This window comes from Cyclopterus lumpus, chromosome 3 (assembly GCF_009769545.1).
Source record: "Cyclopterus lumpus isolate fCycLum1 chromosome 3, fCycLum1.pri, whole genome shotgun sequence".
NCBI lineage: Eukaryota > Metazoa > Chordata > Actinopteri > Perciformes > Cyclopteridae > Cyclopterus > Cyclopterus lumpus.
Genome location: NC_046968.1, coordinates 13,799,446 through 13,825,081, shown reverse-complemented (window position 1 = coordinate 13,825,081; position 25,636 = coordinate 13,799,446). Strand labels below are relative to the sequence as shown.

Below are 25,636 nucleotides of genomic sequence, written 5' to 3'. Positions count from 1 at the left end.
GTCCAATATGCTTAATAACATAACAGATTTGGAAACAAACGTACCATGAATATTGTTGAAAGATTAATTTAAAAACTGATGGCAACGTCACTTAAGGTACCTTAACTTTATCTGGTTAAATGTTTAGCGCTGGCTGTCCCACACATCTACAGCAGATGCCATATTTTATGAGTTGTCGTTGGTTCTACTTAACATGAGCAATGTGTAAGCGCGACAGTAGTGCACATGTACAGAATAGACATGTCCATTCTCTTCTGCTTCTTTTTTCTTAATTTATTTAAGCTGAGCCCCAACAATGCTGCTTGTTGTCTATCAGCCAGCATGTTTGTCTCTTTCTGGTGCCCTCATGCCTCGGCTACTTGTCAAAGTGTGTAAGTAATGTGTTTTTGTGCCGCTCATAAAGAGTCAGTGAGGCTTCACTCAGCCAGAGCAGCCGGGTCTTTATTGGTAGTTCCTCATGTTTTATTGCCTTAAATCAGCCCTTGCCAAGGATTTTAATAATGTTAAGCAGTCCTCAAAGAGTGCAACTTTTATTGAGTTACTTTATATTCCAGTCATCAAATGATAGAAATCCAATTAATCCCAGCATCTGCCCCGGCCAAAGACATACAAAGTCATTTGACGTGTCATTTGCTTCACTCTATATAATGTTTACCTGGCAAAGCTACTGACTTGCAAATTTAATTATTTATGTATTTCCACACATGCAGGAAGACGTGGAAAGGAAAGCTTGTTGCATTATCCCTTTCATGCCGCATGATGTCTGTTTGCTTTGTTTCCAGAAGCACAGATGAGCTCTGTGCTGCTCTTACAGTAGTTTGTTGGTCATTTATCGAAAAGCTAATAACGACAAGATGTCTGGATAAAACCACCATATCTCTCTTGCATGGCTTCTTTAGTCAAGACTTGCATTCTGGTTTAAATGAATGCAAAGCTGCGTACTGTTTGATTGTCACACTCCTGTGAACATTGCTGATGGCCAAGCAACCAGTGCGTCTTTGTAAACAAACGCAACACAGGAAAAGACATTGTCAGCATTTTTTGATGGCTTTTTATATTTGATCTATTATTATTTGTTATGTATTGTTTGCCATTTCATCTCAACTTCAAGATTGGAGCCAGGCATTTGTTGACTTTCATTTCTTGGTCTCAGCTCGGCTTTGTCTCAAATGATCTGTAAAAAGGAACATAAATAGTCAATGCTGGGCCATAATTACTTTCATATTATGCGTGCTGCCCTTTCTTTCAACACCTAGCCACGTAGAGACCCTAAAAGTGTGTGTGTGTGTGTGTGTGTGTGTGTGTGTGTGTGTGTGTGTGTGTGTGGTGTGTGTGTGTGTGTGTGTGTGTGTGTGTGTGTGTGTGTGTGTGTGTGTGTGTGTGTGTGTGTGTGTGTGTGTGTGTGTGTGTGTGTGTGTGTGTGTGGTGTGTGTGTGTGTGTGTGTGTGTGTGTAAAAAAAAATGTGTTGCTTTCCAAAATCCTAATGACAGCATGATGCCTCATTAGGATTTGGGCGTCCATGTTGATGTGACACATTGATTTTGAATTAAATCATCATTATGAGGCTAATCACAAAGTGTTCAACTGTTAACTTCAGGCCAAGTGACAGTTCTGTTGTCTGGTTGCAATCAGTGTCCGCAGCGAAACACGGCAACAGTAAGTGGTACGTATCAGAAAGATGTACAATAGGTCGAAGGTGAGGACTTTAGAATGAGGTGTAACTCTACTAGTACTTGTTTATTCTTCATGTGTTGTGTAGTGGATTAAAATGTTGATACCTTCTTTGGAAGGAGTTGATATGTTTAGAAACCGCTGTCATGATATCACGGACGGTAACAACACTCATTAGGGTAATTGAGATAATTGCTCGTGTGTGTGCGTGCGTTGCGCAACGTTGCGCAAAACCATGTGGGGGAATGAGTCCTGCTGTGGATGTATCCTGGCATCCCAACCATTTCCTGTCAGATAGGATTATGAGCCCTCTGCGCTCTGCTGTCTCATGGACGAGGGCCTCATGATGCTCAAAAACACACTCTGACTGGCAGTTTAACTGTGAGAGGGATTAGGGTGGGAGGTCCACGGGAAGCGGCCCTCAGCGGCACAGAGCCCATGATTTCTGCATGAGCTTGACCGTCTTATGTGAAAGAGCGCACGTTACACACAGATGTTGCGAGTACGAGGTACTTTATCTGACTGACGTGTCTGAATTGCAGAACTGAGCTAATGAACTGGAGCGCCGACCAACTTCGTCTGTACTCTCGGTTCCCCCCTGAAGGCTTTAACATTGATAGAGCTCTGAACTGAGACATTTTTGTTTGTCCACAGCACAAAAGTCTGTTTTAAGATGCCGTAAGTGTCTGTTCATTTCTATGCTTTCCTGGTAAGTTCTAACTTGTTTGAAACACAGGAAGCTGCTTTTTGTTCACAATCCTCCAGTGTTTCTGTCACGTGCGCGTATACGTGTCCTTGAGACAGAATAGCTATGTTAGTCATCCTTGCCATCATAGCTCAGCTTCAAGAATGAGCAAGAAAATGGTGAGACTTACAGTAAATAATAATAGGAGGAAAGGAAGTCAGCAGGGTGTCCTTGCAAACAGAGATGTGGGGACACACAACGCCTCCCTCCATTCTTGAAATGTTTTTTGGGGGATTTCAAGAATTGTGGCTCTATATAGCTCTGACAATGATTGAGTCACAAAAAGTATCAATACAATACCTTTAATCAAGTTCCTCATGTAATGCCGATCGACTAGAAACCGCTCCGCTCAGGTTTCACTTTTCATTCAGTCTTATCTCAGACCTGCTGCAGGTTTCACTGCTTATCTGTTTGCTCAGTTACAGTAGTTGACCTCCAATTCTTTTGAGCTTTCACTTAGCCTCTCTGTCTGCGAACGGGAGATTAAGGTGGAGGTTTGTAGGTGATAATAAGTGTATCTTAAGTACAACTGATAGTAAATACTATACTATACTATACTATATTAGATATGCCGTGTTGATGCAGCCTCTGGACATCGCTTTTCTTCATCTGAAGCATGACTGTGGCATTTTCACTGCTAAATAAACGTGTGTTCTCCAAGTTTCTGTTGCAGAGAACCGATGACATGCATCGCTGAACTTAACTTTTTTCTTTTTTTTTTAATAATACTGCTTTGTTAATTATTCACTCTTTTCTGCCTGTGTGCGTTTCCACTTGTTGTTCTATTTTGACTGGGGTCCATGAACTGTGTGACCTGCAGCATTGTTAGGGATGCTGGTAAACAATGCTTTGGTGGCGCTCCAAGCTGGAACATTTCACCGCAGCCTAAATAACTGCAAAGAGAAACACAAGCGACAAGAATAATAAAACAGAAACTATGTTGCTTAGTCGACGGGGGGGCCAGGCTTTCATGTGTCGCCGTGGAACTTGTGTTTTGCATTTTCTCCCCTCTTTACATTCTTGTGTGTGTTTTTTGGGGGGGAGGACTGGCGGTAACAGAGGCCCCCATCAAAAACCGCTATCAGAAAGTGCAGCATTCTTCTCTCTATCTCTCCTGCCAAATGTACTACTCGGATAAGATGCTAATAGTATGTTGCATGGTTTTAGAAGGTTTCGAATGAAATTAAGACATAAAAAGAGAGAAATGTGTGTTAGTTAAACATTTTCTGGAGATGTGAGGGTTATGAGGTGCGCCACCGGGTCAAATCAACTTGCCTCCGGCTATACTAATTTCCAGAGATAAGTACCAATTTCCTGTGAAAATCCAACTTGCGTCCTTTTCTCTTATTTTCCTGTTGTCAATGTTCTTTGCGATCTCTATGAGAGTTTTAGTTTGGGCCCCTAAGTCCCCCACTCTAAGCCTCTTCATTTACTATTTATCTTAATACCATTCTATACCATTCATATACCATTTGAAAGCACCACTAAGCGTCGCCTCTTTGACCCGAAAGAATCCATAATACTTAGACACTTCAGCATGATGTCTAGATGTCAAGGAGGGAATATTTATACTATTCCCTGATTTAAAAAAAAAAAAAGAAAAAGGAATACATTTGCTTTCTGGCTAGTCATGCCTTCTTAATAAATGGACACAGCATGTTATGGCAAAAACGCATTTTTTGTATCCAGCACCTTGCAATTTTCCTCAATGAGACTCAATCTAGTCCAAGAATGAAAACCATAAAATTACCAATAAATTGGATGCTGGAAGGCTCTGACAGTGGTGTCAAGGGAGAAATAATAATAATAAATAAAAGGCTATTGAAAGCATATGTCCTAATATTAGAGCAGAGTTTGAGGCAGACTTTTCTCCTTTTTATTTATTTTTTTGCATTGCCCTGATATTTAACAGGGCAGGAGTGTCTCTATGAAACAGGAAGTTACCTTCGTTGACAATAGCGTGTTTGCCCCCCAGTGATCTTTTAGGTTATCAAAATTGTTTCTTCTCAGGCCTCGGAGAGTCTGACCTCTCTGTTGAAAACGTGTGCTTCTTGTTTTGGAGCTCCAGTGGAAAAAATGTGTTTGCAGAGCTGTGTAAGATTTCTCCTGCTGTGCGCTGCTCTGCTCTCACGTCTCCCCTGTTGTTTGACCCACAGGACTGCTCCAGCTCGGAAGAGTACACCGTGGCTGCTGCACTGCTGCCCCTGTCAACAGCCTTTTACAGGGTAAGGAAAATAATAAAAAACAAGGATGTACGCAAGTTCGATTCAATTCTTCCGTTTCTCATATTGTCATCATTATGCATACACACCACCGCCCGTCGCATAGTGTGGATGTGTACACACCCTATAAATATGTTTTTCATTTACACACATGTTTGAGCTCCTGAAATTACTCTCACCACTCCATTTCTGACCAAATAACATTACAAAATGTAACATTCATTGGTAAACACACAACATTCACAATAACATGTTTTTGTTTCCCAATTCTTTAATTGCGTTTGTGTAAAAAAAAAAAAAGTATATCTGCCAATATATTGCTGATACTCATATATTGATTTTTGTAACTCTCAAAAGTCAATATCTCTGTTGCCGAAAAAAAGTCCAGTACATTGTTGTAATGAACACTGCACTACGGAGGAGGTTGTAGGTAAGAGCGAGAGGAAGAGCCGCAATGTCAACCTTTTTCCTTAGCTGATGTCTGAGCGTGGACACCCAGAGCAAAGTGTAGAAGACGGTCCGTGGCCTTTGGTTTCCAAACCACATAATCAACACAGGTAGTTGCATTGTTCACCACAGCTATGTCACACAGCTTACTCGTTGCTATGGGGACCGACACAACTGGCCGCATTGGCTTTGTGGTGGGTACCAGTGCCATAGCCTGATGGGCTGGACTGGGACCTGACCGGCTCTCTCCCACCACATGACTCATCCAGTTCACATGCCACAGGCTGATGCAATTCTAGATAAGGCTTATGTTGTTTTTCTTGTTTCTCTTTAGGGCCTTCAATATTTCAGATCCATCATTTATGTCCGTTTCATGAAGAATTTACCACTGCAAAACAATTTTTTGATTATAAATAATTTTCTTGTCTGGCATTGTCGGCTAATTAGAGGAAAGAATATTTTTAGAATTTTCCCTTGTTATTTACAGATGATTGAACTCGTGGAAAGCTCGAGCTCGGCCTCGCCCAGAGGGTAAAATGTAAAGTGAGGTCAGGAGGGAATCTGCCAAAATATTCTGTAATCTTTAGTTTAGTCACACAAAGATCATGCAGTAAAAATGTGGGAAAACAAAGCTCGGTATTGGAGCACCCCAGCAGCTGTCATCATGGGTGTGTAGACATACATGATCCTTCTTTGAGTATTACAAAATGCAGCCTTACAAGTTTGGTAAAATAAATGGGCCTTGATTTCTTTGCAAAGAACAATATGACACTTCAGCATAAATAACCATCTCTTCTTTCAGAGGCCGCTCATTGTTTTTTTACCTCAGAGAGATCGATATTGTTGATCATGTTGCTTGTTGACAACCAGGAAAGGCTGTTTTTTTCTCTAACTGTTAAAACATTGTTGTGTATGTGTCTTAGACTTATAGGTACATTTATAGGTATAACATCTCAAAGAGCACTGCTGTAGAGGTGGTCTGGTGGTCCTGCAGTGCCATTGTTCCATTGTATTGAGAAAGGTCTGCTTCTTGTAAATGCCCTTAGCAAGTGTGTGCTGTGAATCAAATCATTGACCCGCTTATTACTGTGTTTCTTGTTTGAGTACTCGTCATTCATTTAAATACCATCCCGACTGTGATCCTGATCCTGACGCCGTTATATAGCGCCAATTGTATGAGAACTACCGTCCTGTTTTTTTGTTGCAAAGCCCGTAAAGCCTATAAAGCCCTTTTGAGATGACATGTGATTCTAGGCCACCTAGGGAGCTAAAAAATATCGACAGCGTTTCAGAGATGATTAGAAAAATGTTCTCTCCATTTCTGAAACGCTTCTTCCATATTGTCAGACTCTCTTTTTTTGGTTGCTTTGCAGAGTAGGCAGTTTTTGCCAAGGATGGAATAGCAGCTTTTCCTGCACGATATTATGCTGTTGAATCAGGCTTTCAGCAAAGGGACGCGCATGCACATCTGCATTTGAACAACAGCCCTCTCTCCAAAAGGAACTGTGATTGGCCGAAGTCACCCGTCATTCGATTTTTAAAGCCTAAAAACAGTCAAGAGGGTTAAGAAGTCTAGTTTTCTCTCAGACCACTTGAATTAACATCATCACTGGTTGTCAGAGGGAATTCTAGTTCATTGTTATGCTACTGCATGCCAAACACCCAGGCACCACATATTAAAGACTGTTGGTTCAAGTTCAAGAGTCAGACATTGGTCAAGTCCCTGTTTGGTATTCTTGGCCAGACTTTGTCAAGCTCACACCGTGGTCGTACTTCCAGTGGTACGGTCCTCATGGCCCTAAAGTCTGGCCCCAAAGTCGGGGAACGTGGGAAGCTCCCCTCGAACTGCAACCATCTGCTCCCAGAATCTGTTAAATGGAGATGGAGAGTGCTTCCTTTTAGTTTATGAAATTGACCCACTTTTTATATTTATTTGTTTTACTTCCCCCTCTGCTTGACCCTTCTTGGATGTTTTGCCCGAACTGAAACATTTATGGAACAGTATTTGATAAATGTGTGTTAATATTTCCGATGGAAGGAAGGGGGAACTGATATGCAAAATGTCTTTTGCATTGTGCACGGATGGTGTCATTTGGTCTGGGTAGGTAAAGTTGACACACAACCTTTGTACAGTGGCCCTTTGTTAGAGTAGAGGTTTTACATGTTGTTCTAATCTGCGTGGACCGTTCCTTTGGCATTCATTATCTAGCGAGGGGTGGGTTTATCAGGAGATGAACTGGTGTCATTGACGCCTGGTTCTGTTGTTATTCTGCTCTTTGCGGTACCACATGTCTTGTTCCATTCTTATGTGTCAAGGGAGTGAACGCCTCCTCCCGGGGACAACACAGATTGGATACAGCAGCAAGTGAAAAACCCAAACACCATTCTGGATAACTTCCATGTCGAGAACACTTGACTGTTAGCATTCTTTCAGCCATAGTTTATTCGTGGAGGGATTTGGCGTCTTGCTCTCTCAAACTGCTTACCTCCATGTCCTCGTGAGGAAAATTACGTACTTACTTTTATATCTCAGAAATGTCCAGCTCTGTAGTTACCGTATCTATGTTTACTTTGTTTTGGAACATTTCTGTGACTCGTACATTGGGTTTTTACACAGTTATGGCCTATGGATGCCATGACGGATTTGTTTGTTAGTCTGACTTTCAACGTGTCAACACGTTGTTCCCTGTTTGTTTTACGCGATGGAAGACTGTAAATACATTGTTTGAATAGAGCGTGAGGTTGGGATGAGATGGGTTGTGTAGAGGTCAGGCATGCCCTAAGCCTGGTGACATATCAGACACAGCAGTCAACACTCGGTGTCTAAATACAAGTATGCGCTCCCTTCAGTGACATGCACCATCTCTCAGTCTGTGAGAGACACCGTTGACGTGTGATGCTGGATGGCTGTCCAGCTGATGTTTGGAGGCCGCAGTCAATCGTAGTGTGAATCTCTGGGATCATGTCCCAGAGTTTAAAACAAGATCCCAAATCCAATTCATTTATTTGACCTGTTCACAGCATTTTCTCCTTTCTGTCTCCCTTTGGGGGTTTCTCTTCACTAGTCACATGGCCAGACGGGTCGGATAGCGCTGTACTCCCTCCTTCCCCTTCATCTTCTCTTCTCACCTTCCTTTACTCCTCCCTTTCCTGTGCTTTTCTCCTCTCCTTCCCTGTCCTCCTCCTTGCTCATCTGTCTTGTGGATGTCTCTTTAAGCTCTGTGTATTATCATATTGGGTAGAGATGACCTCGGTCAAAATGACCTGCACATATCTGACAAGTCAAAAAAGAACAGCCAGGCTAAGTATAGACAAATCACACACAAATCCCCCCTACGCAAACACACACCACACACACACACACACACACACACACACACACACACACACACACACACACACACACACACCACATCTGCTGTTTATTTAATATAGCCCAATATCACAAATTACAAATTTGCCTTTACAATCTGTACACATACGACATCCCTGTCCCAGGACCTTACATCGGATCAGGAAAAACTCCACAAAAATAACCTTTCACAGGGAAAAAAAAGGGAAGAAACCTTCAGGAGAGCAACAGAGGAGGATCCCTCTCCCCGGATGGACAGATGAATAGATGTCATGTGTACAGAATGAACAGCATTACAAAGTTACATAAACACATTACATGAATATGACAATGTATGAATGGAACTCCAATCCATGAAACAGAAGGAGGTAGAGAGGAGGGGGGGGCGGGGCGCATCAGCAGGGCCAACGCGGGAGGCCGGCTCACCAGGCATCAGACCCCTCCAGGTCCAATGGACCCTATGAGACATGAAGTCACAACGACTCCGAGGAGGAAGTAGAGTTAGTAAGGTGCAATGGAGAGATGTAAATTCATCCATAAGGAGAGAGAGAAGAGGAGATAGGTGCTCAGTGTATCCTAAAACATCCCCCAGCAGCCTATAAGCCTATAGCAGCATATCAAGTGGCTCGACCAGGGCAAACCTGATTCAGCCCTAACTATAAGCGCTATTAAAAAGGAAAGTCTTAAGTCTATTCTTAAATGAGGTGACTGTGTCTGCCCCACAGACTGAAAGTGGAAGCTGGTTCCATAAAAGAGGAGCTTGATAACTGAAGGCTCTGGCTCCCATCCTACTTTTTAGGGCTCTAGGAACCACTAGTCGCCCCGCATTTAGTGAGCGCAGCGCTCTAGTGGGGCAATATGGTACTACAAGCTCCTTAAGATATGATGGTGCATCACCAATCAAGGCTTTGTCGGTGAGGAGAATAATTTTAAATGTGATTCTTGATTTTACAGGGAGCCAGTGCAGAGCAGCTAATACAGGAGTAATGTGATCTCTTTTCTTAGTTTTTGTGAGTACAGAAGCTGCAGCATTCTGGATCAACTGGAGGGATTTAAGAGACTTATTAGAGCAGCCTGATAATAAGGAGTTGCAGTCATCTAGTCTAAGTAACAAATGCGTGAACCAGCTTTTCTGCATGTTTTTTAAACAAGATGTGCCTGATTTTTTAAATGTTACGTAAATGAAAAAATGCAATCCTTGAGATTTGCTTCACGTGGGAGTTAAAGGACAAGTCTCGGTCAAAGATAACGCACTCTGGGACAGATAGTTACTACCATACTACCCAAAGGACTTCAACAACGTATTATTACTGTAATTGTCACCATTTATTTACAGCCTTGTTTCATGCAGGTCCATTCTTACATTCCTGCAGTCCGTCAATAGGCCATGTCCGGTCCCAGAGTTGGTCACATTATTGCCTCTCTTCAAAACATTTCTAGCTACAGCAGATTTGTCATCCAGCGTTTCTCTGGCCTAATTCCCATACTCAATTTATGTTGATATGCTTCATTCCTCTGATGATAGCAAAGTGTAATCATCTCTATTTCTGGAGAGAACATTTTATCTTCCATATGTTGCCACATGATTTAGCGTAACTGCGCTCTGGCACGAGTGTCTCTGAACTGCATTACAGGTTTTAAAGTGCTGTAGTCTTGGTGTTGACCTCAAAATAAAGTAACGATCAGGTGTAGGTTGTCAACATTTTAATGTAATAGGCGTTGGTTGTTAGCCTGATAAATCTTTTGTGTTCTATGTTTATAATTTTAAATATCTAAAATATATTGTCTCACATTCCTTTTCTTTTTCTTGTTGGCCTCTGTCATTAGTCTGCTGGATATCCTAGTGTATTTCTTTACACCAGTGTAACATTTAATTTTTGTAATCTGCCTGCTTCAGTATTTGTGTAATAAGACGTTTTAAAATGTTTCCCTATTTATTTCCTAAATTATTTACATGTTTATGATCAATTCTGTTGAAAATGTGAACATTTAAATATGTCTTAATCACAATGAAGAAAGATTGACTCCCACACTGCCTGCAGGTTATCTGCTGTCTGGGTATGAGCTCTCTGCCTGTCCTCCCAGCTCTCCTCTCTCTTGGCCTCTAGCCCATCACACTGGGAATAGAGCTGTTTTCATTCTGGTCTGTTGTAATTACAGTGACCGCTCTAGTTATAATCCTTCAAAGGCAAACTGTGGAGTGATAATGGAAATCACTGTATTGTGTCAGGCTCTTGGGAGAGAAATTAGAAGCTAATCAAATAACAGGCTTGAGCTTACTCCTGGCCTTCAGACTGTTCTGGGAGATGGCCAGTGGCTGAAAGTTGGTCTTTGAGTCCAAGGTGCTCCCGCCTCCTCACTTCACACCTGTAGTTGACAAAATGGGCCAGCATTACTGCCTTTAGCTGAGCACTGTATGGTATGTGTTCTCTAGTAGCTGTTTTTGCCAGCAGCAGGTGCTTTACTCTTCAGCCCGCACTAATGCAACAACAACAGCACCACTTCCAAATACATCCAAACACAGAAGGAAATAGGGGCGGTCCGTTGCTCCATTAGGGTTGTTATCTGTTCAAAAGTTACGACTCCCGAGGACTGATTTCACACTAAAGCCCACAGGTGACTTTTTTTGTGTTTTTCTTTATTATTATTTTCACAGCATTTTGGCAAAATGCCTTTCAAGAGGCACTCGCTGTAGCCCAAATTCCTTCTTGATGCAAATACCCAATGAGGAATAAACGTGTCCAACTGCCCACAAGTAGAGCGATTCCGATGCAGTTGGTAACCCAGGACTGAACACACATATTGCAGGCAGAGGATATATTGACGTTAGACAGGAGCAGCTAGAAATAAGTAGAAATAAATTGAATATAAGAGAGACTATTATGATTGGATGTAAAAGGCTTACTGTTTTTTTAAATTTTTTAAATTTAATTTCAATTCAGTTTATTTTGTATAGCCCAAAATCACAAATTACCAATTTGCCTCAGAGGGCTTTACAATCTGTACACGACATCCATGTCCCAGGACCTCACATCGGATCAGGAAAAACTCCCAAAAAAATTGAAAAAAACCCTTTCACAGGGAAAAAGGGAAGAAACCTTCAGGAGAGCAACAGAGGACGACTTAGTAGCTTTAAGTTCACCATCAACTCTCCAACAAAGATAACAATCTTTACACTGAGTGAAATATTATCCTCACATGTTATTTTTGGCTGTACAGATTTGTCAAATGGAAATTATATGTTATACACATTTCCCCAAAATGTAGACATATTTTGGTTTTCCAGGAAACTTTGGGATTTCCCCTTGAATTTAAAACAAAGTGGTTCTGCAATTTGGCCGTGTTGCATGCGTTTGTTCTGACTGGGGTTGTTTAATTCAGGTTGGCACATTCAAATGAGCATGCAGAGGTTTGATGTCCCGCAACACAGACCTCCACTCAAAGGCATAGTGAACTATGAAATACGTCTTGTCTTGCAGAAATTGGCTGCCGGGGTGAACCAGTTTGCCTACACCTGCATTCAGGACCATCCTGTCTGGGCCAACCAGCAGTTCTGGGAGACCACTTTCTACAGCGAGGTCCAGAGTCAGATCCGAGCTCTCTATCTTAACACCACAGAGGGGAAAGACTGCATCACTGTCAGGCTAAAGGTAAGACTGTGACCAATATGAGTGGAAGATTATATGAAGTCTGTTTAAACCCACAATGTTGAACTCTAATTAGAGATAGATAGATTGAACTTTTTAATTGCTGCTGTTCTTTGTCTTATGTTATAATAAACTAAATCTCTTTGGGTTTTGGAGTGATGGCTGAACAAAACATGACATTGAAAGACATAAACCTGGTCCTAAATGGATGGATGGATATTTATTTTGTGTGTTAATATTCCTCGTAGTTGTGAAACATGAAATAATTTTCCAAAGTATTCAAGTAAAACAACATTTATGGGGAAAATCATCCTCTGGAACTATTTGCCACTCTGCAGGTCAACACTCATCAGCCATTACTGTGTTATGAGGTGTCAGACCTCAGATAAATCTGTCAAACTCAAACCGTTTGCTCTGACCTCTCCAGGATGCCGGCCCCGAGCCTGCAGCGGGCAGCGATGAGGAGCACACAGCCATGGCCTTGGCCGCAATGCAGCTGCGTTTATGGCCCGGCTTGAGCAAGGAGAAGCAGCACGAGCTGGTGAAGAATGAGGAGAGCACTGTGTTCAGCCAGGCCATCCACTACGCCAGCCTCATGGTTTACCTGCTCGTTCCTTTGGACACCAGCAAGATCAAGCTGCTCCGTAACGCCCCCGTCGCAGACTGGGAGAGCGGCAGCAACAGCATCGTCACAAACAGGTCAGCATGATGGTTCACTGTCTGAGTAATAATAATAATACATTTGATTTATGTTGCGCTTTTCAAAATACTCAGTCACTTTACAAACATTATAATTATCATAAAAGAGCTATACAATTAAAAACAGAACACGCAACCGCACATTAAAAGCAGTTCTGAAGAGGTGAGTTTTGATTTGGGATTTGAATAAAGAAAGGTCAGTGCATTCTGGGATGAGTTTGGGGAGAGAGGGAGGGGGCAGCTATGGAGAAGGCTCTCAACTGTTGTTTGATTTTCTTCCACGTGTCTTTACTTGTTCACTAAAGTCAAACACGGACTAGACAAGAACATATTTTTGGCTTGTTCAGTATTTGTCAGGTAGAACGATCAGTTGTATCTGGAGGAAACCCCGAGGTAAGGTTTCATGATTTGGGAGTATGTGTTCCTCTTGTAATAAGATGATGATTAGTATGTGGGCAGATGTGGCTAAGCCACAGTCTACAATGATACTTTCCTATTTAGCCAAATGGAACGCAGTACCTCTCATGTTTCCGGCCCACATCCATCCTGTGGGCTTACATCACTACTGCACAAAACAGAGTGAGGCTCATTTACTTCTATTGGGAAGTTTAAAACCCTCTGGGCGTCTTCAATGGGGCCACACTGTGCTCACCCGAACCAAACGAAATAGCACTGGAAGTGATTTATAACTGGTGAAGATCCCCCATATGTCTTTTTTTAGAATTGGAAGGCAATCACCAATAAAATCACGAAAAACATTGTTGTCCAAAATGTTAGGCTTCGTTGCCGAAAAACAATAACAATGTTATTATTTAATTTTTTGTTATGTACGGTATTTGAGCTTTATAACAAATGTGTTTTGAACACAATGGTACTATTTAATCATTGTTTTGTTTCTATTTCTAATAAGAAAACAGAAACGCTGCAGCCAAGGATTGTTTGTGTGGAAATTGTCTCTCCTTTTTGCCCCAGACATTTGGATCTCATCAATAACTATGAATCCAAAGGGAAGGTTGCATTTGCTTCTCACGCAGTACATTCTTCTTGGCTCATTTTCATTGCGTTATCCTGTCTGTTTTACAGCATCGCCGGTAGCGTTGCAGAAAGCTTTGACACAGAAAGCGGTTTTGAGGACTCGGAGAACAGCGACGTGGTCAACTCCGTGGTCAGGTTCGTTGCCCGCTTCATCGACAAGGTGTGCACAGAGAGCGGAGTAACCCAGGAACACATCAAGAGCCTGCACAGCATGATCCCAGGTACAGCGCCCACAGTGTTCACTCACACGCTGTCCTAATCCCTGCAACTTTACGCAGACGTGTGTACTCTCAGCTCAGACCAGCAGCAACAGAGGCTTCTCAGCTGATTAACTCCTGACATTTGGCCTTAAAATCTGTAAATACACTCTCTGGTTGTAAGAATGTGTGCACATACATGTGTTTCTCTGTACCAGCTCTGTGTGTGCACTTATGGTAGCTGACCCCAACTTGTGACCCACAGGCATCGTTGCTATGCAGATGGAGGCTCTGGAGGCAGTTCACAGAGAGAGCAGGAGGTTGCCTCCCATTCAAAAGGTGAGTGTTGCTCTATTCTTGGCTGCTGGGACTTCAGTTGTATGTACAGTGTAGTCTGGAGATAATTCCATATCATTTTTTCAGAATACGCAGAGTGCCGATCTCATCTAAGGTTTTTCAGTCATCATCGCACTTTACCAGGAGGTCTTTTAACTTTGCTATGTCTGACCGCTCTTGGTAATTCCTCTCTTACACACTCATACACACAGACAAACGCCATGCCAGTACTGCTTTGGGAGCAACCTGGAGACCGCGGTGAGCAGTCTGGGCAGATTGTCTGTGGTACTTTGTGCGGCTAACCGCTCACACATTTATGTGTTGGACTGCTAGCGGTAAGCAGCATGCCAGAAAATACTAAAAAGTGTGTAAATACCACTGACTCTGGATTTATGACAAGTCTGAATAGTGGTAATCGTGGTAGGTTTAACACAAAGGTGCAGAGGGACTTTTCTTGGGCCGGCTGACAATTCAAAGACGCATTCAAGAAGATCTTACTATCTCCTGGCCAGACCTCAACTCCCCCAGGTTGGCTGTGGCTTTAATGGGAACGGCTGTGCATGATCTAATGTCCCTTGTTCATATTTGTGAAGGGGGAACAACTGAGTGTTTCTGTCCTGGATTGTGAGGCCAGAAGCAACACAAGGTGCAGACTTGACTGTTGTTGGCTACAGGTCATACAGTAGATAAAGTTGTCCATGTGATGTTTCTTTCTGTGGTTAATAATCACTTCAGTTAATGCAGTCAGTACTGTAGTAGTGATATCCTATGAAGCACGTGTGTCACAGTACACGTTTCCTATTAATTAGTTTTCTTTCATAAGAAGCGTTGTTAACTTCTTTGAAAACTGAAAATCGATTTCAAACCCATACAGAATATGAAAAGTACTATAACAGTAATATATACAAGATATTTACTGTTTGAAACTCAACATCTCAACATAATCGCTGGCAATAATGTAAAGTAAAGGCCTACTATTAAATACCATTTTGAGGTAAACCTTTAGTGCATTATAGTTGTCTGCCAGTTTGTTGTTGTGTCTTTGACATTGTGTGAGGTGATTCTGTATCTTCTGCCCCACTGGGGGAGAAATAACCTCGATATGAATTGAATCATGTCAGTCCGTGTCCACTTGTTTGTATCTGAAAAACAGAAAAATCTGTTTTTATTTAGTTAACAGATCATGAGTTTTGCTCAGAGGGTTGAAATGCTAAATTGGTCTGTACAGAGAGCATTAATTGGTTTAGTTTTTTTAGATTGCAATCTAATGGTCAGTGTCTGAGTGTGTGTGTGTGTGTGTGTGTGTGTGTGTGTGTGTGTGTGTGTGCCCTTTTGATGATGAAGTGCATGTGATGCTTAAATAAGTCCAACACTGTCATGTGTGAGGTCCTGGGACAAGGATGTCTTATGTGTACAGATTGTAAAGCCCTCTGAGGCTAATTTGTGATTTTGGGCTACACAAAATAAACTGAATTTAATTGAATATAAAGATGTCTTGATTTTCTGGATTTTTTTTAATCTGATTCTCTGACGCACATTCTTTTACTGAATAGTCTGAATAATCCAAGTCTAGAGCACTTTACAATCAGTGTAAGAATGTAATCTCTGACGTACTTCGTAGACGGGAATAATTTGTGGATATTGGTCTGTCCTCGCATATAATGGGTTTTGTTTTAATCCCGTCAGCCTAAGATTCTGCGTCCAGCGCTGCTTCCTGGAGAGGAGTTGGTGTCAGAGGGATTGCGGGTGCTTCTGGACCCTGACGGCAGGGAGGCCATCGGGGGTCTCCTGGGGGGCCCTCACATCCTGCCAGCAGAGGGAGCCCTCTTTCTCACCACATACCGCATCATTTTCAAAGGCACCCCCCATGATCCACTGGGTAAATACTGAACCACAGCAACACTGGCTTTTAGGTCTCAATTATATGAAATATTCCTTTTTTTTCCTTAGATAATTTTTTTATGTTTATATAATACATATATTTGTAAATGTGTATTAAAAGCAATTTATTTCAACTAATAATTGGGTCCCAACCTATATTAAAGCCAACTTGTTCTGCTCAAATAGCAGCATACTTAACGTGGTAAACCAGACTCTTCATCACTGTAATGTTCCTTCTAAACCATTACGTTTATCCGTAGGTGGTGACTCCCCTGGTTCATGTCTGGCCATATGACTTTTGTTCCAAGTCATTCCCCAACTCTCTTCCCTCGCGATTGTCGCCTCTCTTTTGTCAACTATCCAATAATCTTTTAAAAATACAAACTAAGTAATAAGCAGGTGATCCTGTGTGTTGTTTTCCGTAAGAGGATGCATCAATGAGCTCAGTAATGTGATGCAGATCTTTTTTGGGCGACTGCAGCTCAGAAGTTAAAGTGGGTCGTCCTTCAATAAGAAGATTGATCCCCGGCTCCTCTAGTCCATGCCGATGTGTCCTTCGGCGAGACACTTGCACACCCAAATTGCTCCCGAAAGCTGTGCCATCGGTGTGTGAATGGGTGTGAATGCTTAGATAGCAGGTGCATGGTTGCTCCTGCCATCAGTGTATGAATGGGTGTGAATGACATGTAGTGTTAAACACTTTGAGTGATCGTAAGACTAGAAAGGAGCGATACAAGTACAAGTCCATTTACCATTTACCATTGTTTCTATATGCGTCCAGTGGGGGAGCAGGCAGTGATCAGAGCTTTCCCAGTGTCCACTCTGACCAAAGACAAGAAGATCAGCATCCAGAACCGGCTGCAGCCGAACGTGCAGGAAGGCCTGCAGCTCCGCTCTGCTTCATTTCAGGTAAGCGTGAAACACACTAGACTCTTAGGTTTAGTATGAACACATTATGTTAGTCTAGTATGAACACTATGTTAGTCTAGTATGAACACATGTTACCAAAGATGATAAATACACGAGTGGGCACAATGCAGTGTGACTTTGTTATAGATTTTAGATTAAAAGAAACTGAACAAAAACCTCACAAAAACAATTCACTGAGCTCACAGAGGATTCACAAACGTAATATATTTGTCGTAACACTTGAAATAATAATTGACAATCTGCGCGGCACATCTTGCCGAAACCCCACCGTCTTGTGTTTTATAACATGAGCTTGATTCTTAGAATCAAAGAGAAAAGCCATTTTCAGCCAAGCATGTGTTTTAAGTCTTTTAGATGTACTGCTGTAAAAGTTTTTATGGTTCATTCCTATCTTTTTACTAACATGGATGATGAAAGTGCCCATGCTCTTGGATTGTAGGTCACTTTGCCCATGTGGACATTTCTTTAGTGTTGAACATTGTTTGTTTGTGTGTGATGGAAATGTGTGTAGGCTGTTTGACCAACACAAGGTTCTTGGGTTGCACAGAATTAAAATCCAATGTGAATATGAAATGTTCAATATATTGGTAAATAATCAGTTTCACCAAAATCTCTTGCAGCTGCTAAAGGTGGCTTTTGATGAGGAGGTGAGCTCAGAGATGGTGGAGATTTTCAGAAAGCACCTGCAGAGGATTCGCTACCCACAGTCCATCTTCAGCGCCTTTGCTTTTGCTGCAGGACAAACGGCACCTCAGCTAATTCTTCCAAAACAAAAAGAGAGGAACACTGGCTTCAGGTTTGTCACTGGACTGACTGGTTATTGTAGACATCACCTATTTCAAGGGACATCTGAAATATATAATGTACATGATAAATACATGCCTCCGCAGTTTTTTTCTTCTCTGTAAGTGTAAATGATATCACTTTCTGCCCTGCACTCCTCACAGAACACTGTCCAAAACTATTGTCAAGGGAGCAAAGAGGGCCGGAAAGATCACCATGGGCCGTGGCAGCCAGACCACACTGAAGAAGAACGACCGAGGCAGCAGGATGATCTGGAATGAAGACGATGATGTTTCAAGTGAGAGGAATGACACATTGGCATGTGAAAGTGTTTGAGGGAGATGGAAAACCAAACTCATTTCTCCTTTTTGTATGTGGGTGTTTCAGTATCAGACGACGGTGAGCCGCCACCCAGCAGCACTTTGCGAGCATCAGAGAAGTCCACCATGGAGCAGCTGGTGGAGCAGTCCTGTTTTCGTGACTACCAGCGACTCGGCCTGGGCACCATCCCAGCCAGCTCCTCTCGCTCCAAGTCAGGCGAGCAGTTCAGGATCACGGCCGTGAACAGACTCTACTCCCTCTGCCGCAGGTATCCGCTTCACGGGCCGAAATCCTGATAAAGTTCAATATTGTTTTTGCAGTGCGGCTGGACGTGCATCAAAGAACAGTTGAGAAACCTGGCTGTATATTCAGTAACATATCTTTTATTCAGCTGCATCTCTCTGTATTAACAAATGGCTTTGCAGTGGTTTATTGGTGCTAGACAATCCTCTTTCTAAATACTTGTCTTTAGCTTTAAAATGTCCATTCTGTCTCTCTCCGTCAGTTACCCAGGTCTGTTGGTGGTTCCTCAGGCAGTCCAGGACAGCAGCTTACACAAAGTAGCCCGCTGCTACAGACACAACCGCCTGCCCGTTGTGTGTTGGAAGCATCCTCGTACTAAAGCCGTGCTGCTCCGCTCAGGAGGCTTTCACGGCAAGAGTGTGGTGGGATTGTTCAAGTCGCAGAACCCCTCCTCAACAGGTGAGCTCTTACACATTTAGTTTCATCATTATTTTACTGAAGCTAATTGACCTCCAGGAGTAACAGCTAACTGAAGCTAAATAGCTTGCAATTTGTTGTTTTGTTTAGCCAATGAAACCGTTGACTGTGATTCAAACTGATTTTTATGAAATCATTATTTTCCACCTAAGTCAAAAGTGTTGCAATCTGCCTTTAGCTCCTACCTCCTCCTCGGATTCATCCAGCAGTCTGGAGCAAGAGAAGTATCTGCAAGCCATCCTCAACTCCGTCCCTGTTTACTTCAAAATGAACGGAAACAACACCGTGTCCAACCGCTCCCTCGTAGGCCTCTCACCAGGTACACCGACCGTTGTGTCCAGATCGTATTTTCATTTATTTTGGATGCTTAATACCACATTTCTCTCTGCTTCTTGACTATTTAGATCTGTGTCTGGAATTATTTGGATATTTATAAATTATAGACTCTTCATATCTAAAACAACACACATTTGTGTCATGTGTGTTATGTTGTTGTGACTTTTGAGTGTTTAGACCATTGATAATGCCGTTATCAGCATGACAATTTAACTTCAGGAAACAGGAAAAGCACAGGTTTAAGTAACACATTAATAAGGCTCCTTTCCCTTTCGATGTCCCACGACATTGAGTCTGCATGCACAGCAGCAGGATGCTGATGCTGATGCTCGACCACCTTAATGGAATACAGCCGTCAATGTTATTTATTGCTCCTGCATTTGACAAGTCAAAGTGTGCACACACACGTTCCTCGTCAGGATTGGCTGACTCAAACCATGCTTTGCTACACCTTCATGGAAGTTACCATATTTGCGAGTGTGTAAACATGTAAGTCTCTAAAAAATACAACTTGCTGTTGTTGAGTAACGAAGCAAAGCGTAGGTGGATACCTCGCATCAGCTCATGTCAGATAACTACATATTATTGCTCAAACCAAAGCTACGCCATCTGACCGACTGCACCCCCTACCTGTCTTGAATTTACTGTGCGGTGGCATTGGCTCTAGCGTGGGAAAAAACGAGTTTGTTTGCGAGGGACGAGAGGGCACGAGTTCATTTCTTCTGATAAAGAGAAAAACTGCATAGTTGCTCTCTTTATTTTTGTTCACTCCAGCTCTGTTTTTCTCTGACATCAGGCAATCACTCTCTTCCCTTTTGTATTTGCTCGGGTCCGCAGCTATTTTTCACATACTTATCTCTGTGTGTGTGTGTTTTTAACAGCGTGTGTATGTGACAGCGAGACACATTCGGCAACAATTGGAAGGAAAATTTGTACAATAAAAGGTTATATAAGAATCAAAGGACAACCTGGGGTCACTGCCCATTCATCTCCTCTGACTGGACTGAAACTGTGTCCAGGATGCTTACACACACACACACACACACACACACACACACACACACACACACACACTCATTTTACCATCATGCATCTTGTGTTTAAAGCGCTCGGATCAAGTTTATGGTTCTTAATGGGAACATTTGATTTAGCTCAATTCTGCAGTGTCACAATAAGTTAAGACTGAGTCAGAAGGCATAACTTATCATTGCAATGACTTGCCTGTAGAAGGGAGTGCACATCTGTCAACTTGTCTTGCTGGATTTGGGGCTAACACTGTATGAAACACTGACACTTGCCGTAATGTCCTGTGTGTATTGTGTGAACGTCTTCAGGCAGTGACAGGAGGACATCCAGGATACCAAAGATGGCTCCTGTCCATTTAGAACTCCCATTCTCAAGCAGCTTTACCAGAGGAGGTGAGTGTTGTTCTCTGTTTCCTACTGCCAGATGCCAGATGAAATATGAAACTCCAGGAGTCATCTGTACAAATGTAGTTATGCATGTGTTTTAGCGTTTAGGGGCCTCATTACTTTTACTCACATATTGGATAATCATAATAGTTTAAAGAGGTTTGCGTGTCAGCGCTCCGGATGTTCTGCCCTTTTCCCATTTTTCTCTTGTTATAAAAAACATTTTCTCTCACATTTTAGAGATATGAGTGAATGTTTTGTTGCACTAAAATCACTCTCCTGAAGACGAAAGTTTGAAACTAAATCAAAGACATCGTGGAAGGATTCAGATAGAATTAAAGGAGCACTCGTCTTGTAAAAGATGATATCACTGTGATTTTAGAAAGTTGGATACATTTCTGAGAATGTGTGGGCCATTGCCTATAGGCCAACTTACTTCATTAATTAGAACTGTTGATAGAGATTTTAATTTCAATATTTCTAAAAAATACTTTCTCCACAATGAATGCAGACTCGGTTGTAATGTTTGTAGCTATATTACCATGCCAATGATGCCTGAATGTGAGAAAACATGATTAGACTGAATAGTTGTGAAAATACTGGAATCTTATAGTATAAGGATTGTAAAAGTATTATAGAGCAAGAGTGAGACAAAAAGTAGTAGGGTCTAAATAAACTAAATACAACCTAGTGTATTTTCAGTCATTTTTTCTTCAGTCCAAAAAACTATAAACAAATGCTGAAAATAATTGCACCTTAGGGCCAAAAAGTGAAAGTATCTGCAGTATACACTTTATTAGCTCTGGTAATAATTTAAAGCAACTCACTGCCACTGTCATGTTTCTGGCAAAAGAGCATTGCTGTAGATGTAAACCTGGCGGATTAAAGTACGTTGTTAAATGGACATGACTTCATTAATTAACTACATAACTGTCCAGTAATAATGACTGTATATAAAGTGCAGGATTATCACTGACTTACAGTATTCTTTGCCAGATTTCCTAAGAAAGTGCCACAGATGAGGTGATTTGATTCATCTGAGATTTCCACGGTCAGAAAATATGGGATATTGGCGAGATATTTACACAGTTCAACTCTATCTGAGAAAGAAAGAAATCTGTATCTTAGCAAATAATAATTCATCATATTAATAATGCTGATGGAGGCATATAACAAACTTTATTGGAAATGAATATTTGTTTGCCTGTTCTTAAAGAGAGTTTTCCACGTAAATCTGACACCTGCGGATCTACGTCAGTAAATCCATTTCCTCGTCGACCTCTGGTAACATGTCTCCACCTGAGGAGAGAACACACTGTGACTCCAGCCTGGTGCACATGTTACAGATACAGACATCACAGGTTTCTGGAGCAGAATGTGTCACATCTAAATAAAGTCTTTATTTTCATACCATCAATCATAACCATGGACACACATATTCATGCATGCTATGACAATCATTCTCTTAATCATTGGAGGATAACTTAATGTGGCCAAGTCTCAACTCTTCATTTGCATGTTTCTGATACGGTTAGTAGAGCAGGTGGTAATGTCCGTATGATGTTGACGTGATTTATTTTTTTCATGCCTCTTTCCCTGCCCTCATCTTTTCTCTTTACCTCCCGTACAAACAACCGCCCAGTGCTTGAGTACAGAGATAAACTTTTCACTCACTCAAACCAAAAACCTGCCAGTAAGGAGAGAATCCAGCATCAAGGTAGAGTCACACTGTCTTTCCCCTGCTAGCGCTCATTATCTTTCTAACACATCTTACATGCCTCCTCCTTTTTTCTCTTTCTAACCTACACAAGAGCTCACTAACCAGGTCACTTCACCGCGCTTCAAACCTTGTGAGACATAGTACTAATCACGCCTGACTTTGTGAGTGCTCTTCTGGGAGCTGTGGTTTTTCACAAACCAAAGTGGCTGCTCTAATGTGGCCTGTTCCATTGTTAATGCGTTGGCTGGGCAGAGTTAACTAACTGGTGGTTAGTTACAAGCCGGTCCAGACTGAGGGGTAAAGGCTGCCGTTTGTCATGGCGGACCAGTCATGAGGCACCTCTGAGCTTGTTGTGTAATGAAGACAGACTCGAGCATTCTGTAATCTGACCCAAAGCAAATAGTAGTCGGTTAATATTCTCGTAAAAAATCATATAAAAGCTTTGTTACTGTGTGTTTTTATTGCCTGTTTATCTCTGTGTCATATCAGGTAGCAGCAGTCTTGTTAATCTTCAATCAGCTGTAAACAGTTATGTTATTGATCTTATCTGTGAAACATGTTCCCGATAGCATTAAGATATCTGTCTCCATTTAATGTCCATTGGGTCAAAGACTCTTGTATAACTTCCCTGATTGCAGAAGCTAACATTAGTATCGGTGTGACAGCCTCCGAAATGAAACTCCTGAGAGCTGAAAGTGATTACTGTGAAAAATCATCTCCTTCCTGATTGTGATTCATGCTGTTTGGAAGTTATTGCATGCCATTTTTCAGAGAAATGTGCTTCTAGACTTGTTGACTTGCAAAAAATTCCAACTACTTCTGCTTCTAATATCTCAACACACGCAGAATCGCAGAGGCAACTTCTTTGTTGATGGACGGAAAGAATGGCATGATCCCTGTTGCACTGCTGTGCACGTAAACCTAGTCTGCATGTCATGTGTTGTTCATCATTCTGTCTTAGTTTGTTTGACAGCATGTATATATCAACAGACCGGCTCCTGCATGTATGTGTGTGTGTGTGTGTGTGTGTGACTTTTGTCTGTATTTGTGTGTTTGCAGGCATGTGGGCGAGCCTGCGCTCCAGCAGCAGACTCGGCCATCACCCGTTGGCAGCAGATGTGGGCGCCAGACTAGCAGGGAAGGATCTGGCGCCCCCTGCAGGTAGCAGCAGTCTGCAGGCGCAGCTCCTGAAACGGCAAGCTGCCCTCTACGTCTTTGGAGAAAAGTCCCATCTCAGGGTGAGAACGAAAAGGAAGCTCCTCTGTGGTGGCGGGGAGGATATTCTGTCTTTAATTGTTGTAAATCCACATTGTCCAATTTATCATGTCTGTAGACTTGTACCGTCAAATGCGATCCAATCCAACTGTTCATGAAGTCTACTTTTGTGATTTATTCATAAACTGTGTTACATTAAAATGTATGTTTTAGCCTTAAGGTCATAGTTGGTGGTAGTGTTGTACTTGACCACATGTTATACAGAGGTATTTTGTATATGTTGACCCCCTCATTTCAGACACTTTCTCCAAAAACCGAAAAGTATGATTTTGATAATGTTTTCATCACTGAATAAAGACAGTTTTGTGAATAAGCACACACGTTTCCTTTTGCGTAAGTGGAAATGAATTCAACAAAAAAAAAAATCACCTCTAATGTAGTGCAGTCTAATAATACACCACCAAGTAGGGCCTCAAATGTCCCATAGATTTGGGGCACTGTAGGTGTTAAGACGCCCACCATGTACTCCAACACTCCTGGTTCAAGTCTGAATGGGGACTTTGTATCCTAAACCTTAGAAAGCAGTTTTAATACTAAATAGATTACCTTGATCAAATAGACTTACATGTTTGATATCTTTCTGTGTTTGGCAGGGCCTCAGAGTGGACTCTTCTCTGAACTGTGAACTGGTGCCCGTGGACTTTGTAGACACCCGGCAAGTGAAAGCCTCTTTTAAAAAGCTGCTGAGAGCCTGCGCTCCCAGCGCCACCCCGTCCGACTCAGAGGATTCCTTCCTCAAAGCCTTGGGAGACTCTGAATGGATCCTGCAGGTAAAAAAAGTCACAAACTACACAGATTTTTCATTTTATAATGATATCCAATGGTATCATATGCACAGGGAGAATTGTGTGTGTGTGTGTGTGTGTGTGTGTGTGTGTGTGTGTGTGTGTGTGTGTGTGTGTGTGTGTGTGTGTGTGTGTGTGTGTGTGTGTGTGTGTGTGTGTGTGTGTGTGTGTGTGTGTGTGTGTGTGTGTGTGTGTTCAAATGAACATATGTTGATCTCCCACAGCTTCACAAGGTCCTGCAGCTGGCCCTGATCCTGGTGGAGCTTCTGGAGAGCGGCTCATCAGTTCTCCTCAGCCTAGAGGATGGCTGGGACATTACTACACAAGTGAGAAAAACGCACAATACCTAATGTAATAAACACACAAATAAGATGTGTATTGAGTTTGACTTTCAGTACGTTTCCATGATCCCGTTCTTCTACTAAAACTTATTTGTGTATTCAAAAACCTGAAGGGAAATACATGAGATTAAAGCAAAGAAGTAATAATATGGTGGAGAGCAGGCTTATCAGAATAAAAAAACATTTGGTACTATAAATGCTGATGGAGACTAGGGATAGGCCATGATTTTAGAACTAATTAACTTATCAATTTGTATAATGTCTGCGACTATCCTTGGCACCGGTAAATATGTGTAGCGCCTTCAGTGCATCTCTTTTCCATCTTCGCAGTGCGTGCCATCTCTCGTATTTTTAGCTGGGAGAAGTGTTCGAGCGGTGGAGCATCGTAAAACCGAATTCATTCAAACTCGACAGAAACAATTTAAAACTTACAGAAACGGTCTTCTTTCTTCTGCTGCGGTGGTCAAGGAAGGGTATTTTTTTTTAAATGCACCACAAATCATTACACACATCGTCACATGCATCCACTCCATCAAATGCCCATAAACAAAGAAATAAAAACAAAAGAGGTTGATAAGTGTATGTAACCACAACTTGCCTGGTACAAGTCCTTGTTACATTTCACTGCCGTCTTTATAATCATACACACACACCATCCTGAGTGGAAAGCAGCAATGAAACTCCATGATGTATCCAAATTACTAGCACTCAGTCCACGATGACATCATCCTCATTGAATATAACAATGTAGAACACACACTGATTCACATTGCATTTGGC

At 42.0% G+C, this 25,636-nt stretch overlaps 1 protein-coding gene across 1 annotated transcript in view; it reads left to right on the top strand.

Annotated features, from left to right (window-relative positions):
• sbf2 (SET binding factor 2) overlaps positions 1-25,636 on the top strand; it is an 86,439-nt gene that overhangs the window by 50,541 nt on the left and 10,262 nt on the right. The window contains 17 exon segments of the mRNA XM_034558141.1: positions 4,574-4,642; positions 11,918-12,088; positions 12,513-12,784; positions 13,868-14,040; positions 14,282-14,355; positions 16,039-16,231; positions 17,015-17,142; positions 17,784-17,959; positions 18,111-18,244; positions 18,334-18,535; positions 18,773-18,969; positions 19,166-19,306; positions 20,658-20,741; positions 22,378-22,452; positions 23,515-23,693; positions 24,324-24,500; positions 24,740-24,841. Coding sequence (XP_034414032.1) covers positions 4,574-4,642; positions 11,918-12,088; positions 12,513-12,784; positions 13,868-14,040; positions 14,282-14,355; positions 16,039-16,231; positions 17,015-17,142; positions 17,784-17,959; positions 18,111-18,244; positions 18,334-18,535; positions 18,773-18,969; positions 19,166-19,306; positions 20,658-20,741; positions 22,378-22,452; positions 23,515-23,693; positions 24,324-24,500; positions 24,740-24,841 — 2,547 coding nt within the window.